Source organism: Leptonychotes weddellii, chromosome 2 (genome assembly GCF_054177405.1).
Source record: "Leptonychotes weddellii isolate Sample4059 chromosome 2, ASM5417740v2, whole genome shotgun sequence".
NCBI lineage: Eukaryota > Metazoa > Chordata > Mammalia > Carnivora > Phocidae > Leptonychotes > Leptonychotes weddellii.
In genome coordinates this window covers 20,467,625-20,485,982 of record NC_138370.1, presented here as the reverse complement: position 1 = coordinate 20,485,982, position 18,358 = coordinate 20,467,625, and the positions used below count along the sequence as shown (strand labels likewise).

The following is an 18,358-nucleotide window of genomic DNA, read 5'->3' as shown; positions in this document are numbered from 1 at the left end:
CCAGGACCTTGGGATCATGACCTCAGCTGAAGGCAGATGCTTAACTGACTGAGCCACCCAGGCGCCCTGTCATATTTTTAATATAACTCACCCGTCATTATTTTTGTTTTCCTTTAAAAATGCAATATGACTCTCTCTCTTAAATTTATGATGGAAAGAAAAGACGTCCTGACTTCCAGTTTGGTTCCGTAAGAAATTCTGTGGAATCACAAAAGACTTGGGACAAACTATTTCAGTTCTATAGCCTATGTATTTTGAAATCTGAGAGTAATCTCCATAAATTGAGATATTTAAAGTACAACTTCCAATTTTAGTTCATTCTAATTCCTGAATGAGTCCAGAGCACCCTGTTTTAGCGAGTGACATATTTTATTTATTTATTTATTTAAAGATTTTATTTATTTATTTGACAGAGAGAGACAGAGAGAGAGGGAACACAATTGGGGGAGTGGGAAAGAGAGAAGCAGGCTTCCCACGGAGCAGGGAGCCCGATGCGGGGCTCGATCCCCAGACCCTGGGATCATGACCTGAGCCGAAGGCAGACGCTTAACAACTGAGCCACCCAGGTGCCCCTTAGTGAGTGACATATTTTAGACTTTAGGGTACTTAAACTTTGGGAAAAGGTCAACATCTCATCTTTAAAAAAATGATTAAAGATATGGCTCCATGGTACTTTGGAAGTCATGAGTCTTTGTCCTGTGGAGACGAGAATGGCCAGTTCCTTAGGGAAGATGGACTAACTTGCCTGTTCCTTCTTTGCAGAGAGGCTGTCCCCCTGATGGGCACCCTGCTGATGGTGTGATTTCTTATGTGTACAACTTATTCTCTGCTCATGAGGGGAGCTGGACCCACAGAGACCAGTACAGCAGTTTAAACTTGTAGTTTTCAAGCTTTGTACGCATGTCCCGTCCCTCTCACCCATGCTTTCCTTCTCTATTTTCAGCATTTTGTACTATGAAGACAATATATTGATCGAGTATATTTTTAAAAGCTACATATGCTCTTTCTGATACTGTCCCTAACAAGTGTGTCTTCTTCCATCTTCCTGAGAATCACTGGCTTAAAGAACAAATCACGGATGAGTTTTAGACATCCCTCAGTGTCCAAGAGACACCACATACCTCTCCCTTACTACAATGGAGTTCACTTTACCATGTAGGTCCTCTCTTGAATTCAAAGGTAGAATTCAGGTGTTATATTCATGGCTGGTAGGCAAGGACCATGTCTGCCTTGTTTGTCAACCATTATCTAGCACGGTGTTTTGCATACAATTGGCTCTCAATAAATATTTGTGAGATTAATTAATAATGACTGACAGATTTGAATGTTTCTGAGTTTTGTCCCTGGATACTCAGTAATTTTTAAAGTATTACCAAAAAATATGTAAATGGGAATAAAAATAGTAGTGTATGCCTCTCAGGATTGTTTTAAAGATTAAATGAGAAAATGCTTTTAGAGCCCTCAGCCTAGGTTTTGGCACTCAAATGACAACTCAATTACTGTCATTGTATTATTTGTCATAAAAAATGCATCCAAATGATAATGACCGCCTACTGCCAAGTGCCATATTTAGTTCATATTCCATGCCCAATCTTCGGCTGTGCCTAAGAAGTATAACAGTAGTACTACAGTCATGAATTTAATTATTAAGGGGATAGATAACTTTAGTCTTTGGTTAACTTTAGTTAAGTCTTCATCAATAATTCCAAGCACATGCTTCAAAAGTATCAGAAGTTGTTCTCAAGCAATAAGGAAAGAGCACAGAAGGAAAAGTGCAAACTCATCATCATTATCATACACATACAATCCCACCCTGAAACTTCTGGATGGTATATCCTCTTTCTTCAAAAATGACAGGTTACAGAAGACACACAGATGGCCAACAGGTACATGAAAAGATGCTCAACATCACTAATCACCAGGGAAATGAAAATCAAAACCACAACGAGATATCACCTCACACCTGTTAGAATGGCTAGAATCAAAAAGACAAGAAATAATAAGTGTTGGGGAGAATGTGGAGAAAAAGGAACCTTCATGCATTGTTGGTGGGAATGTAAATTGGTGCAGTCACTACAGAAAACAATATGGAAGTTCCTCAAAAAAATTAAAAATAGAAATACCATATGATCCAGTAATTCCACAACAGGGTATTTATCCAAAGAAAATGAGCACTAATTTGAAAAGACATATGCAGCCCTACGTTTACTGCAGCATTATTTACAATAGCCGAGATATGGAAGCAACCCAAGTGTCTACCCATACATAAATGGATAAAGAAAATGTGGTGTATATATATACATATATATATAATGAAATATTACTTAGGCCATAAAAAAGGATAAGATCTTGCCATTTGGGACAATATGGATGGACCTAGACAGTATCATGTTAAGTGAAATAAGTGAGAGAAAGACAAATGCCCTATGATTTCTTTTACATGTGGAATCTAAAAAACAAAGAAAATGAATGAACAAATAAAAGACAGAAACGGACCTATAAATACTGAGAGCAATCTGATGGCTGCCGGGGCGGGGGGTGGGCGGTGGCGGGGCGATGGGCAAAATGGGTGAAGGGGAGTGGGAGGTACAGGCTTCCAGTTATGGATGCTGTAAAAGCACTGTTTGGTGACCGACGGTAGCTACATTTGTGCTGAGCACAGCATCACACAGAGTTGCTGAATCACTATATTGTACACCTGCAACTAATGTAACAATGTGTGTCAGCTATACTTCAATAAAAAATGATAGATTATTATGAAAAGCAAGGGACTATAATCAGAAATTGGAAAATATATACAATAGCAAGTTTAACTTCAATCTGTACCTTAATGAATTCCTCTGGAATAGAGAACTTGCAGGAGAATGTTCCTTTAAATCAAGCTTTGGCTTCAAGATACAGCTTCAGATCCTTAAGCATACCTGTGACTAATTAATCTATCCCTTCTACCACGCCTTTGACTTTGGATACATTTTGTTATTGTAATTATAAGGACCTTTGGCAAAATACGCAGACAGCTTACAAATACTATTTTAAATGAGGGAAGTTGCAGAAGTTTTGCTCCAGAAAGGGAGGTGGCCAAATACCCCTTTCAAGTGGCAGCCTTGACATTCAGCATACTTTTTCCCATACCAGAGCTGTGCCGCATGCTTGAAACCCCAGCCTGCTGGTGCTGGTGCTCTTTTCCATGTTTGGCTCCATCTATGTAACAATTTTCAAAGCAGGTTCCAACTCGTTTGGGGAGACTTTCAGATATTGTATATGCAGCTTGACAAAGTCAAATGCAAGGACTCATTTCTTCACCAGTGTGCAAAAACAGCTATTCTCATGAGTCATTTCATTTTGGAATTCAACAAGGTCTGCACAGAAGTCACCTGATTTTTCTTTCTTTTTTTTTTTTCTTCCAGAGGTACAGAAATAAATTCCATCTGGCATTGATATTTTACCTTTTATTTTCTGTTTTTGGACTGGTTGAGCTATTTTTGTCCAAAAGGCTTAGGCAAATTATAGTGGTGTCATGCTAGCAGGGTGAAGCTTCTATGGATGTAGGGCATGGGGAAAGAGAAGAGGGTTTAAAACAACGAAACTGATGAAGTACTTTACTATATGCCGCTGACTCTTCTAAGTACTCTACACAGTAGCTCATTTAATCTTTGAAATAATTTTATGACATAAGTACTATGATTATCCTCTTTATATTGGTAAGAAACAGACTGACCTTCCCAAAGCTCTCAAGTGCAAGGGCCAGGATTCAAATCCAGAAGTCTGATGTCATAGGCAGCTCTCTTCGCCAATATATTATGTTTCCTCTCATCAAAGCTGACCTCGACATCAGCATGCTCCTCTATTATTGAAAGAGTAATATCTAATTTAATAGATACATACTACATCTACCCTCCATAAATGTGATAGGGTCTCATGAAGCACCATTAGTGGTTGTCTCTTAGACCCTTAAAATGTTATACATAGTATTACATACAGCCAGGGAAGTCTTTGTTTACTGGAGGAGCCTGCATATTTTGAGGCGTACATCATTCTTGGTTAAAAGGCATTATATATGCCCTTACTTGCTTTTCACTGTGAACCAATGAGCAGAAGACAGTTCACAAGAGTCAGTGTTTGTGGTTTCTCATCATGGGAAGTGGGCCAGAATTCCTGATGCCCCACTGAATTGAGAGCCAAAGTACTACAGAGCATGTCAAACATTCGTTTTGCTAGTGAATTGGAGACCTGGTCAGCATAAATGGAAAATTCTATTTCACAAAAGACAGAAGCTACCCAACACTCAACAGAATACCCCCAGGGGATCCAACCTAATGTAGATACTTGAATTCATTCTATGTCCATTGAATCACACTTGGATTGAGATTTGTCTAAATTTTCCTGCCTTCTTCCTAGACAATTCAGTTTTCTTCCATCTTTAAAATGTTTAGCTATGGAAGTAGGGACACATGTCCCACAATAGGCTGAGGCTTTTATATTTTTTTCCCCTTATATGTTATATTTCTCTAATAGAATAGATTGAATACTTTTTAAACATTCAGTGGGTTTTACACTACATAAACTGTGCTTACCTTATGAGATGCCATTAAATAAAGGCTAATATTTAATTTCTTTTTGGTTCATTTATCCATTCTACTTTGTAAACTGATGAAAGATACTGTACATGTGTATAGTCGGGGTTCTGCCTTTCTTTTAGCCTCTATCTCTTTCTAGTCTGAATGTTAGGATCTTTTATTTTTCCTTAGAGGCAGTCTAATTGGTACATCAGTCCACACTTGTCTGCGGAGCTTTGTTGAACATACATCAATGAATTCCAGCTCTCTCATGTATGAGAGCCCAGCATCTCAGTCTATGAGAATGTTTGACTGGAAGTACTGGGAAGGCAAAGTCTGGATAAAGCAGGGATTCTTAATCTAGGGTCTACTGGTAGAATTCACAGTGTCTATGACCTTGGATGAGGACAAATTTCACTTTTTATTTTCACAAAACTCTAACTGGAATTTAGCATTTCTTCCAATTATGAATGTTGACAAACTGCTACCTCCTCCTGCCTCACACACAATGGTATTAGCTGTCCCTGTGTCTTTGTCACCAACAGAAACCAGACTTTTCCATAGCATTTAGAGTCATTTTAGATATCACAAAATATCATTTACACACATTCCTACTCCACAGTTTGGGGAGTTAACAAACCTGCTCCAGATCACACTTGACTGTGGTTTTTGTGCAATCTACATCCACAGATGTTCACGTGACATCGTGGCTGGCCCCATTCAGCCACCGAACAGTAAAGTTGAAAGTCTGCACATTGCTGACCTAGATGTGGACGTTGCTCCCCAGTGTTCTATCTATAATGGTTGGTGACAAGGAGATGAATCAAAGACTACTGTACAGTTCAATGCTCTTTTTCTAGCTAGCAATAACAATCTGCACACTGGTATCTTTACAAAATATTTAATTTATAGGTACTTCCCTATATTTTAAACATCATAGTCTATTATACAATTCACTCATTTTTTTATTACTATACTACAATTTTGTGTTTGGAATACCTTGGTAATTATATTGCACTATAATTGATTTCCTTCATAATTCTATGCATTTTATTCATACATCAAAAAATATTTTTCTGAGAAGTGATCTGGAGGCTTCACCTGCTAAATGCTAAATGCTAAAAAGATCCATTAGCACAAAAAAGGCTAAGAAGCCCTATTTGAGAGAATTAAGGGGTAACAGGTTTTGGGGAGTGAGATGCACTCTGGAGTCAAGAAGTCTGTGTACCCAAAGGGAAGGAAGAGGCAGTGGAGGAGTTGTGAGAGGCATGGACGAGGTTGATGAGGGGTGCACAATTTGCCCAGAGAAGGGCTGTCTACCTTATCCATCACCCACTGTTAACCTCAACGTTGTAACTCCCTGAAAACTAGATGTCATCCTCTGCTTTTATTTATTTTTATTTTTAAAAAGATTTATTTTATTTTTATTTTATTTTGATGGGGGGAGGAGCAGAGGGAGAGAGAGAGAATCTCTCCCTGCTGAGCAAAGAGCCCGACACACGGCTCGATCCCAGGACCCTGAGATCATGACTTGAGCCAAAACCAAGAGTCAGATGCTTAACAAACTGAGCCACCCGGGCGCCCCCATCTTCTGCTTTTAGGAAAGAGACTGTAAACCTATGGGTTTGGGAATAATGGTCAGAGAGAGAACAGGAGTAAGAGAAACTCTATGGGTTGTGGTTGGGCAGAAAAAGGCACTTCCATGGAAAGGAGGATACAATTAAGACAGTCTGTTCCCTCACTCATTACAAGTTGAAGGCCTTTTCCTAGCAGCAATTCTGTATTTCATTTACACAAGGACAGGGATCCTTAAAAATAATAGGCAGAATCCCTATTTTATATATAAAGGATTTTAAGGTAAAGAAATGTTAATGATGGTTTTCATACATGACATCATGTGGGGTAGAAGAACTAGGAACTGTTAAGTTATGTAGAGTGTGTGTATTTGTGTGGGTGAGAGAGACAGAGGGAGACACACACATACAGGCAGAGAGAGAGAGAGATTGATTGATTGAGAGAGAAAATAACCAAACAAGGAAACTTAAAACTTTGTCTCATGGCCAAATATCTTAAACCTCTGGAAGAAACTGAAATCTCAGATTAGTGTTTGAGAGACTTGATGAAAGTCAACAAAGTAATGATCATCATGAAATTAACACTTCAGGTAGTATTAAAAGGAAGTATTTTCCTCAGAGGCTTCAAAACACTTGTTTACCTGTCCCTTCATTAATTTCACAACATGAAGTGAAGCAGGAGATTTGGACTTGGTACTACTCTGCAACAGAGGGCAGAGTGGTATGATATAAAATAAAGACTGTATCTGGTGTTTAGAGAAGTGACTTTTTGTGGATAACTCATAATTATCATTTAGCTTTGGTCGGCAGGAAGGTTAGGTGCAGAGAAGTTTGAGGAGAAGGAGAAAAGTAAGTGCTCTTGAGATCTGGATGTGCACCAAATTGGTCTCCATCTGACAAACACTGATTGAGCTCTGAGCCGTGTGCCAAACACAGGGGAGGCATGAAAAGGGTCCAAGTCCCTAGTCACCAGTCAGTTGTGGTAGCCAAAATTCTTTCTTTCAAGTTTAGTACCTGGATTCTCTATTGTGTGAATTACCTAATAGGTCATACTCATCTTAGAAAAACTGGGCAATATAAAGAATTTCTTCAGTGGACATGGAGCAGGTAAAATCCTATTTGCTGTTAAAGCTGTGGAAATGTTTAACTTTCCTCACATATAAAAAGTAACTATTTTTCTTTAAGTGTTTTTCATTCGATGCTACATTTTTTACCCCATATACATATACACACATATATAAATGACAAGACAGGGCCAGCAACTTTCCAGGAATAATATCCTTATTCTAGGAGGTCAAGAGCTGTCAAAATCTCATCATTTATGAAAATATAAGGGGAATCCTGAGAAGCAGGAATGTTTAATTTAGTCTTACTCTCAAGTTAAAACACCAAACCACAAGATATTTTTGTGTTGTCTTTAATAAGACATTATTTGTGGAACCTTTCTGCTTGTGACAATGGATTTGTCAAATAAGACAAAAATGAATGATCTACTTTTTTTTTTTTAAAGGCCAACCAATTATAGTTGTGGATTTTACATTCCCATATCTTATTTCTTAAACTTCCTCTGGCCATTTGCAAACTGTCATCACTAGATACTACAGCTTAAAAAAAACTTACGGAAAGTTGGATTTCTTTAAGGCATCATATTTATTCTAAAGCCATAATAAAATGGCTAAATTTAAAATATTTTGCTCTCTCTCCTGTACTTTATGATTAGACTTGACATTGTTTACCCTGCCCTGTACTGGGCAATATTGTTTAGTTTAACAAAGAGAAAGATTTTCATGAGCACTTAGGACAAGCTTATAGCCTACGAAGGGATATAACTAGCATGTTATCTTCACAATCTGTTATCACAATCACAACCCTTAAATTTCCCTCTCTTCAAGTCATGTCAGGACTATTATGTGAAAGTCAAAGGACCTTTTATCAAGAACGCACAGTGCAGAAATCTGTTGACACTTGGAGGCCACTTGTAATATTTTTAACAATTCAGAACTCCACCACAGAATATGAAAAGCAACTAGATTAACCAAAAAGGTTAAGAAAATATCATCTCTGACCCATTCACGTAGATGACATAAATACAGAGACTTACAGAGCAAACAAGGAGGAGCCATGAAACAGGACTAGGATACCTGTCTTGAACTCAGAGAGATTATTTTATCGTGAGATGCTATTTTATATCAATTTACATTCTTAATACCAGGATCAGGCAGAAGTTGTTTTAGTGTACCCCTTAAAACACCCTCTGCCATTTGGTTGCTGTCACATGAGCCCTAATAAGCCTGAATTGCACCACTGTATTTATGTTTTATTATATTTCAAACGCCTGCCTCTAGCGTACCTGACACCCTCTTGGAACTCAGAGCAGCTCCAGGCTGCCAGAGGAAATGCCAGCAGGCTTTCACTGGGCAGCGCAGATCACTCCGGGGACACACAGCCCTTCTCCAGCAGAGACCAGGCCACCTGGGGCCAGACCAGCCCCACCACGGACCCCCGCCAGCACAACAGACCTCGCTCCTTCTGCCTGCCACGGCTCATCACCGCTGATTTCCTGACACTCAAAAGGACCTTGCTTTTCTTTTCAAGGTTAAAAAAAACCACACCTCTCATAAAACCTTATCTAGAAATAATCAGACCAGAAACCAGAGAGGCATTAGAGAAAAAACCAGCCCAGAAACGTTAAATACCAGAGGAAGGTAGATGGAAAGCATTGCCATGACTGGATAAAGTGATGAACTTTATCCAGCCGATGAGATCATTCATTAACCGAGTTAATATCTGCGTCTGTGCACTGAATTGCTTTCCTTTTAATACCTCTCATCCCTCCCTCCCCCTCGCGCCCCTCACCTGCCAGCCTTCTGTCTCTGGTGTTTTTCCAAATAACATCCAGGGCTCTAGCCGTGGAGTCTCGGATGTGATCGCTAAAGGACCTCCGGAGAGGGGCTCGCAGGGGCCGAGCCATCACGTGGGCCTCGGGGTCCCCCATCCACGCGCAGGGGACTTCAGCGCAGCCCGGGCGCCGAGACCATGCTGGCCTCCTCCCGCTGCAGACGTCCTCCGCCGCCTGCGGGCTGTGGCTCTGGCGGGCGGCCGGGCTGCGTGCGCGCCGGGCCCGGGGGCGAGCCGCGAGCGAGCCCTGCGCCCTCAGGATCCCGGCATTGCGGCTCGCGCTGCGGCCCGGGAAGCGCCGACTGCAGGCGGCCTCCTGGACGGCCGCCAAGCGCGCGCGGCTGCCACATCTGGAAGGGCTTACAAATGAGCCAGCGACACGCTCGCGCAGCGCTCAGGCTGCCTTCGTGGCTATCTAGATGATTCTAGCTTCCTGTGTAATCCAATAACTTGACTCTTGGTACAAGCTCGGCCGTTCGTCTATTTAATAACTTGTCTCCTTCCCTGGCAATCCAGGTTAACCTTGCACTTTTGAAGGAAAAGGCAGAGCAGGAGGCAAAAAAGTGAGGGAGGGAGATGAGGGGTGGCAGGTAGGGTTCTCTTCAGCTCTTCGGGGTAACTTCTCATGCACCTTTGCATTTGATTAACTCATTTGTGTTTTATTTTTTTAATTTTTAATTTTTTTTAAAAAATTTTATTTTATTATGTTAATCACCATACATTACATCATTAGTTTTTGATGTAGTTTATTACCTCGTGGTTTTAGATTAGGCTGTTTATGACAGAGAAAGTTCAACCTTTAGTTGTGGGTGAGGGAAGGAAGGCTGTAGCAAGCATCCTACACGTCAGTCTGGATTCTCTCTAGGAAATGGATACCTGAGTTTTAAAGGAAACACTAATCACCTCCTCATATCCCCTTCTAACTATGCTTCTACTTACTTTAAGTGGTGTAATCAAATAATTCTAGGTTTTGCCTCTAAATAAGGTTCAAATGTCCCCTGGTTTTGAAAATCTTTTAGTTCCAGGTAAGCAAACTTCATCATTATAATTGCACATCAAAAACTCTCTCCCAAAGGGTAAAAAAACTGGCAAGCACCATGAAATCAAAATATGGGTCAACTGTTTCTTTAACAAGATCTGTTTTTGAGTTTCTAAAATGCCGAATAAATCTATTCCTCTGCCAATGAATTTGGTTGATTTTCTGCTTTTTTTATGCAGTATTAATCCTCTCCTCCTCACTCTCCATTAAATGCCATCTTTTAACTTTCAAGGTTTGGCAGGGAGGCTGACTATCGGCATCACCATAGTATCTAAGGGCTAGTCCATAACCTTTGCGAAATTAGAAAATGCTGTAAAAGTACTTTGTAAATTGCAGTACCATGTGAATGCTAATTATTATCATAATTGTTTTTATGCACGAAATCCTTTTCAATTTACACTAATCTCCTGAGTCCCCAAATTTCTACAGCATGCAACCTCTTTCCCATGAACTTTGACAACTTAATTATACAAAAGATGATAATTAAAATAGCGAGATTGTGCTCATGAGTTATAGCTAACACTTGTAGCACTGCTTATTAGTAACCCACATGTCTTCAATCATATTGTTCCCAAATTGTTAAAGCCCATGAGTCTCTCCAACAGAGAATGTGCATCTCGATATTGTCTTCTTTGCCTTATCATTGGGCTGGGCATAGATCAGGAGGTAACAAGTACTAACTGCTGAGCTATGTGGACTTCTGTGCCCCGTGGGAGCCAATTCCGAAGGAAAATTCTCCATTAAAAAAAATCTCAAAAAATTTGATTGCCTAATACATGGCTCTATTTTAAAACAAAGTACTGGAAGTCTGCGTGTGCGTGCGTGGATGTGTGTGTGTGTGTGTGTGCGTGTGTACGTATGTGTTTCTCCTTCAAAGAGGTCTGGGCACCTTGAAACAGGTTGATTCATTTCCGGTCAGGTTGAACAGGGCAGGTCTGTTTGTAGAGGAACAGTATGAAGTAACCATACATAAGTAGTGAACCACACTCTGCGTTAGGCATGGGAAAGTTGAGGATGAGTAAGACATCAACTCTGTCTTTGAGGAGAAATTCCATTGGCCACAAATCATTTCAAAATAGTGTCATAAATTCTATGACAGAAGCATGTACCAAGTGTTATGGTAGCACAAAGAAGGAAAAGGTGGCTTGGATTCCTAACTCCTCTTAAGCACTGACCTCACCTAAATTTCCAGTCTAGATTTACAACATACAACCATTCTCAGCACGAATATCAACAGCTGATTGTATGAGTCATGCAAAGTGACTGACTGTGATGGCATGAAGTTTTTCTATACCCAAACATAGAACAGGAAACACCATTTATTGAGTCCTATGACATGCCAAAAACTCTTCTAGCACTGTAAATAGATAGACCCACGTACGTAGACCCCTATAGGTATTATTATCTCCTCTTTAAGAGATGAGGAAGCTGGAGGGCAGAGAGAAGAGATTTGAGAAAGGTGAAATAGTAAATGTGAATGCTAATTATTATCATAATTGTTTTTATGCACGAAATCCTTTTCAATTTACACTAATCTCCTGAGTCCCCAAATTTCTACAGCATGCAACCTCTTTCCCATGAACTTTGACAACTTAATTATACAAAAGATGATAAGTAAACCTAGGATTCATACCCAGAGCTGTTTGTATTCAAAACTCATTAGCCTCCCAATCAACTTGATTGCTCATAAATTAAATGACATTAAACGACAGTGATGATAATGACCCGTTAGGGTTTATCTAGGCTCAGCTGATACTAAGATAAAGGCCAAAACTCTTTAATCTTAGCCAAATAAAGTCACCACTGGGCCCACGGTGTGAAAGAAGCCTGAGTCTCAGAGGGGTTTTAGATGATCCCAGCTATGAAAACTGAAGGGCAGTGAATCAAGAGAACAAAGGCCTAGTCAACACATATTGCTTAATGATAGGACACTCCAAATGATCTCCAAAGTATTCTAAAATACCCTCCTCCTCCGTGACATGCTCTTTCAAAGACAATACTCCTAGTACTTCACTGTAGCTCATCTCAGCAGGTATTAAAAAAGCCTACTTATTCTAAGCACAGGTTCCATTTGGTAGAAGAGTCCAAAGACCTAACCTAATATATATATATATATATATAAACTTACGAACATAAATGTAACTTTTATAAAATGACAGCCTATTGGAGAAAGGGAGCACAGCTATATTTTCAAGCAAGGTGGGCTTAATTATTGATTTTACCATATTCCAAAGTAGGGCTGGCAACTTTACCCCTCATTTCTAAAAACTCATTAAATTCAAATTTCATTGTGAAGATATTTCAACTCTTTGTAAATGAGTCTCAGCCATGTATCATGGGTATGATGTAAAAACTATCTAATACACTGCCAATTTTAAATTATTTTTATTTTTTGTTTTCTGACTGTATTTATTGGCCATTAGAAGAAATGTTCCATGCAGAAGAAGTGCTTTTCAAAATTCACCATTTATAGAATAATTCCTCAAGTTTTATTTCCACAAATTTCAAATAACCCAAGTCTCTTCTGACTAAGAGGTGAGGATAGTATACCATAATTAATGTTATCTCAGCTTGGCAGATGGGGAAAGTGGGAATATGAGAAGTTTATTGATTTTTTTTCAAATCCTGCTGGGAATTATAAGAGAAATGAAGATAGCAACATTATGCTTTGATTGCTTTTCAGTTCCTTTTTCTTGTGATAAAGGGCTAGTTTCAGCCATTGGTGGAGCTGCTGTCTGACCTGGGGGACTCTTGTTTGTATATTAAGCCAGAGATTCTTGCTCAAGTATGTCCCTAATATTTTCCATGTAAGAAAACCATTCCATTTTGGTAATGTATTATAGATTTTATTTAATTTTGTCTAATTTATAATTTTTGTCTTCTTACTACAAACAAAATTTTAATTTTATAGTGTTTCTAGGTCCTATATGCTTTGATCTAATGTTAGGGACACCTTCTTTTCCAAGCTTGTGTAGCATAAATCCACTTTGGTCTTATGGCTACTCTTATTTGCTAACGCAACTCATTTAAGCCTCCTTTGGAGTAATGAGAACATTAGAATTACCCAAAGTGCTAGTAGCTTCCTTCAAAATAGTATGACTAATGATGGGAAATGAAATGTTTATTAAGAGTCAATGCCATGCTTATATCTGGGTCTTTGGAACAGGAAGGAAATTATTAAAACCCCATTTGGTTAAGCCCTGTGAGAGACCTAGCCCCTGCAACAGGACAACAGGTTAAGTGAATGACAGTGGCTATCTGGCATAATAGGTCTGCTTAAGGGCGGCAGTTCCACAAAAGTTCTTCTCCATTATGTATCTATGTCTCCAAAAGCCCATGACAAAATTCGTAGTATGAAGCTTCTGTAACTCTGAGGACTATATAAATGGTTCCTGTTTTTTTCCAATGAAGAATGCCTAGCATATAGGTTACATGCTGCCAATCCCTGTTTCCATTTTGAATTTTGTTTATTTAGCATGATCATCTTGAGTGCATTTACTCTGGTGCAAGTGGCAATTTTGTTTGTTAATTCACTCCCACAATTGGAACCCTAAGGATTTCATTCAGTTTGGTTGAGAATCTCCTCTGTGATAAATTGTTAAATATCTTCAACCAAAGGGTTCAAGGCAAGGTTATTTACACTATCAATTAGGTATCTATTGATGCTTGATAGGCCAATAGACCACAAGGACAATATTCTTCAAACTGGTGATCTCCAACCTGAGGGCAGACAAGAGTCTCTTTGGAGGGCAAGAAGAAAACCTTAGAATCTATGTCTATTTATAAAGCTCTTTGAGTTTTTCTATTTTTCTAATATATAGAGGACACAAATATGGATAAAATTTATAAATAAATGTATATATTGGGGTTCTAAACTCGGAAACTAATGGGAGTTAGCAATCAAAGATCTTCAGAGACTATTTCTCTACAAATCCTGATATATACCAAAATCACACTATCTTTCAGAATAAAATCAACTTGTTGGGGGAATACTGTTGAGTAATACATGTTTTTTTTTCCCCCTCATATTCACTTCTTGTGATACATGAGGAAAGTAAAAAACAAGAAGTGAATATGAGGAAAGAAAAACGTTCTTTTCTTCCTGACACAATAATACCTTCTTTCCTTTTTAACTACTGAATCTCATTACTAACCGCTTTCTGAAACAAAGTTCTTCATCTGGGCTGAGAAAAGTCACCTTGCCTGTGAGAAAGGAAACTGCTCTATACTGAATGTTTGTGTTCTCCTCCAAATTCATATGTTGAAACCTAATCCCCAATGTGATGGTATTAGAAAGTGGGGCCTTTGGGAAATGATTAGGTCATGAGAATCGAGCCATCGTGAATGGGATTAGTGCCCTATAAAAGAGAACCTGGGGTCCTCCTTGCCCCTTCTCCATGTGAGGGCTCAGCAAAAAGATGGTGTCTATGAACCAGGAGGTAGGTCCTCACCTGACACCACATCCGCTGGCACCTTGATCAACTTCACAGCCTCTAGACCGTGAGAAAAAAAATTCTATTGTTTACAAGTCACCCAGTCTATGGCATTCTGTTAAAGCAGCCCAAATAGACTAAGGCAGAGACAGACCTTATTTCAGTCCTGCCCCTTGATAGCTTTGTGATCTTAGGACAGCATTTTCACAATTGCTATAAAGGGGATTAACTAGATCCCCGATTCTGGTACAGAAGGGGATGGAAGTAAAGCATACAGAATCCCACAGGATGGGGCCTGTCCTACTGAAGTGGGGTAGGACTTCAAAAAGATTAAAACAAAAAGGTTAAACAAAAAGGTTAAATAACTCTACTGGGGTAGGTGGTCTCATTCCTCTTCTAAAAAGTATCTCCACAGAATCTAACCTATTAGTAAATTAATTGGCCATTTTTACACTTTCCTCAAGCTATTTTCAAGTTGCTTTGAATATGTGTCTTTGGAGTTGTTCATTTGTTTGTTTTGGTTTACTCCTCTCTCAATTATTTCCTTTCCATTTTTTGTTGACTAGTTTACTCTAGTTTTCTATACTTGTAATTTTGGCAGAAAGACAGGAAAGAAAAAGTACTAGAGAATGGGAAGAAGAAGTAGTGATGCTTCCAGAATTTTTTTTTAATGTAAGGATATCTGATTTTTTTTTTCTGTGTCATGATTTCAGAAGGTTAAAATATTTTCAGTTATATAGAAAAATTAACAGGGATGCATCACCAATACTAGTGCTAAAGAAATAATACATCTATAATTTATATTGCCTTAGCAAAGGATAGACTATCTACTGGTAAAATAAATTTCAGACATAGTTAAAACTTTAGGAGGAAATTTAGCAAGGAAATGTCCTTGCTCTTATTCTTCATTTTCTTTTATTCCTTTTATTCTTCCTTTTGTCATTTTATTCTCCTACTGTTTATTCTTCACAGTATAAAATTTCAGTATATTATGAATTAAAGGAGTCCAACATATGACACAGAATTACAGTGATGTAATTTCTCTGCTTACTGAGACTTAGAGTATATTATGACTATTTGAATTGCTTTTAAATTGCATTTATTTCAATTCATACTAGTTTTATATGTATCTTTATGTTGACATTGGAACCAAAAAAACCACGCTCTTGCTGATTCTGAATAAAAGATGTCCTTCTGAGAAACAAAAATAAATATTCAATGCTTCGTTTTACCTTCATGTAAACTCACTGCCACAAGTCTCTATAAAGAATGCCAGATGTTGATTATCTTTTGGATCTTAACAATTATCAATAGCCTCTAATAATATGCTATGCTAATTATAAAATCAAAAGCAATTAGGGATAATAACTGAATGGTATACTCGAGCATATGCATTCAGGGATAATTTTGAAGTCAGACCAAACAGGAACACAAATATTTTTCTATGTTAATATAACCTATTGATTATACCTTTTCAACCATATTATTAATAAATGTTATTTATTAATAGGACCCCCAAAATACTGCCAGTACTAACAGGTTTGAATATTTTCATAAAAAGTTATTTCACAGGTTGCCTTAGCTTTTGTCCATGAAAGGATCCTGATGATATGCCACCACCCCTACCACACATACACAAAATATAAAATAATGTTTTTCAGAAATTGCACAATAGGTAATGCAGGACTGTGATTTCTGAGAGTTAAAAAAAAAAAAAAAAAAGATGAGCTCTACCATGGCTCCAGCTTACTGCCTGGGGGTATTTTCTAGGCACAGAGTAAAGAGAGGAAAACCAAACATAACCTGAAAATCTTGAGGTGATAGACATCAGAGTTTATGGAGACTGAAGCAATTAGAATTTGCATGTCAGAGTACCAAATGGGTTAGCCTGGTGATGGGTACTGGGGAGGGCACGTACTGCATGGAGCACTGGGTGTTATACGCAAACAAGGAATCATGGAACACTACATCAAAAACTAAGGATGTCATGTATGGTGATTAACATAACATAATAATAAAAAAAACTGTAAAATATAGATGATAACACCAAGAAAAACAAAAGAAAACTAATGATGTATTGTATGGTGACTAACGTTAAAAAAAAAAAAAAAGGTTAAACATACCCTTACCAACTAAATCCACTCAGGTGTTACTCAAATGAAATGATAACATATATTTGTACAAACACTTGTATGATATTGGCAGCACCTTCTTCCATTTACAGATAATTCTATAAAAGACACAACTACAGTGATAGACACTAGCTCAGTGCTCGCCAGCGGCTGGCGATGAGGGAGAGGGTAGGGTGAGATTCACTATGAGGTACATGAGGGTTATTTTGAGGGTGATGAAAAAAAAAGCAGAATGATAAATGGAAATATTTTCAACATAAATAACTGAGTGTTAATATCTATAATAAAGCACTTCTACAAATCAGAAAAAGCAAAATAGAAACAACTCAATTGAAAAAAATTAATGGATTTTATGAGAAAGCATTTTACAGAACATATGGAGGTGACAGAATTGGGAAATAGATGCTCAGGGTTCACATTCTGATACCACTGAAAATTCTGGGATAAAAGCAAATCATCAAAACTCTGAAGCTTTGAGAATCAGATATAAGTCTTCACAGAGAGGTGGGGAGGAATCTGCTGCTTAGAGTGTGATTACTGGCTTGGAGTGTGTATGGAATGTATATAAGGAAATACTATCCCAGTGCTATGTTACTGGGCCAAATTGTATGAGAGAGTTTTATAATAAGGCACTTTAGATACTATTAATAATAAAATTTATTTGAATGGTGTCATGAAAGACTCATTCTATGTTGAATAATTATTAGTATAATGTCATGCAATGTTATTAGTATTGGCATGTTATTAGCCAAAACAATAAAAAGATTTAAACTCAATAATGACAGGTTACTATTGGATTCCACTATTGTATTAGGATATGTTATTTGTGTGGATATATATTCCTTTCTGGGGTACCTAATGGAAACTTAAAAATATGATTATTTAAGTAAACAGGTATTTTGCTAATATTAGCAGAAAAAGAAAATGTAATTTTCACAGTCTCTTCCTGATAAATAGGAAGCCAAAAATCTCTTCACAAATATTTTAAGAAAAAAAAATAGGAAAAAAAATGAAACTCTTACTTTTCTGACTGGCAAAAAAAAAAAAAAAAGCTAAATAAATACAAGTCAGAAGAAGAAAGTAAAAAAGAAAAGTTTTGAGAAAAGGAAAAATAGTAGAATTAAGGGAGATGGAACTCATTTGCATAAATTATGCTGTACAGGAAGTGGCAGTCTGCAAACTTCACCTGAAAAAAAGGAATCTGCATAGAAGGTTGAGCATACTCCCTACTGAGGAAAAAAGCAGATGATGGAGGGCAGTGGAAATTATTAGCAAGTGCTTCTTTTGGACAAATTCTTTTTTCTTTTCTTGTTTTTATTATTTATTTATTTATTTGTTTATTTATTTATTTATTTATTTATTTATTTATTTATTTATTTTTGTGGGGGGAGGGGGAGACCCTCATTAACAGACTTAAGAAACATGGTGCCTGCACTGCTTCCTTAATCTTGAATTGGAGACTCAGGGGGTTCTTTTTTTTTTTTTTTTTTTAAGATTTTACTTATTTATTTGACAGAGAGAGAGTGGGAGAGGGAATACAAGCAGGGGGAGTGGGAGAGGGAGAAGCAGGCTTCCCGCCAAGCAGGGAACCCGACACGGGGCTGGATCCCAGGACCCTGGGATCATGACCTGAGCTGAAGGCAGATGCTTAACAACTGAGCCACCCAGGTGCCCCAACTCAGGGGTTTCTGACCCTAATTTTCCCTCACACTCACTATTGGCTTGA

General features: G+C 38.1%; 1 protein-coding gene across 5 annotated transcripts in view; it reads right to left on the bottom strand.

Moving 5' to 3' along the window:
• Window positions 1-18,358, bottom strand: part of DLC1 (DLC1 Rho GTPase activating protein) — a 394,038-nt gene that overhangs the window by 165,532 nt on the left and 210,148 nt on the right. Inside the window, exon 1 of one of the 5 annotated variants that reach the window (XM_031028313.2) lies at window positions 8,987-9,662. The exons of the other annotated variants lie outside the window; for them this stretch is intronic. Coding sequence (XP_030884173.1) covers window positions 8,987-9,125 — 139 coding nt within the window. The 5' untranslated portion in view covers window positions 9,126-9,662. Of the gene's footprint in view, window positions 1-8,986; window positions 9,663-18,358 lie in introns of those variants that run through there. 5 annotated transcript variants of the gene reach the window in all.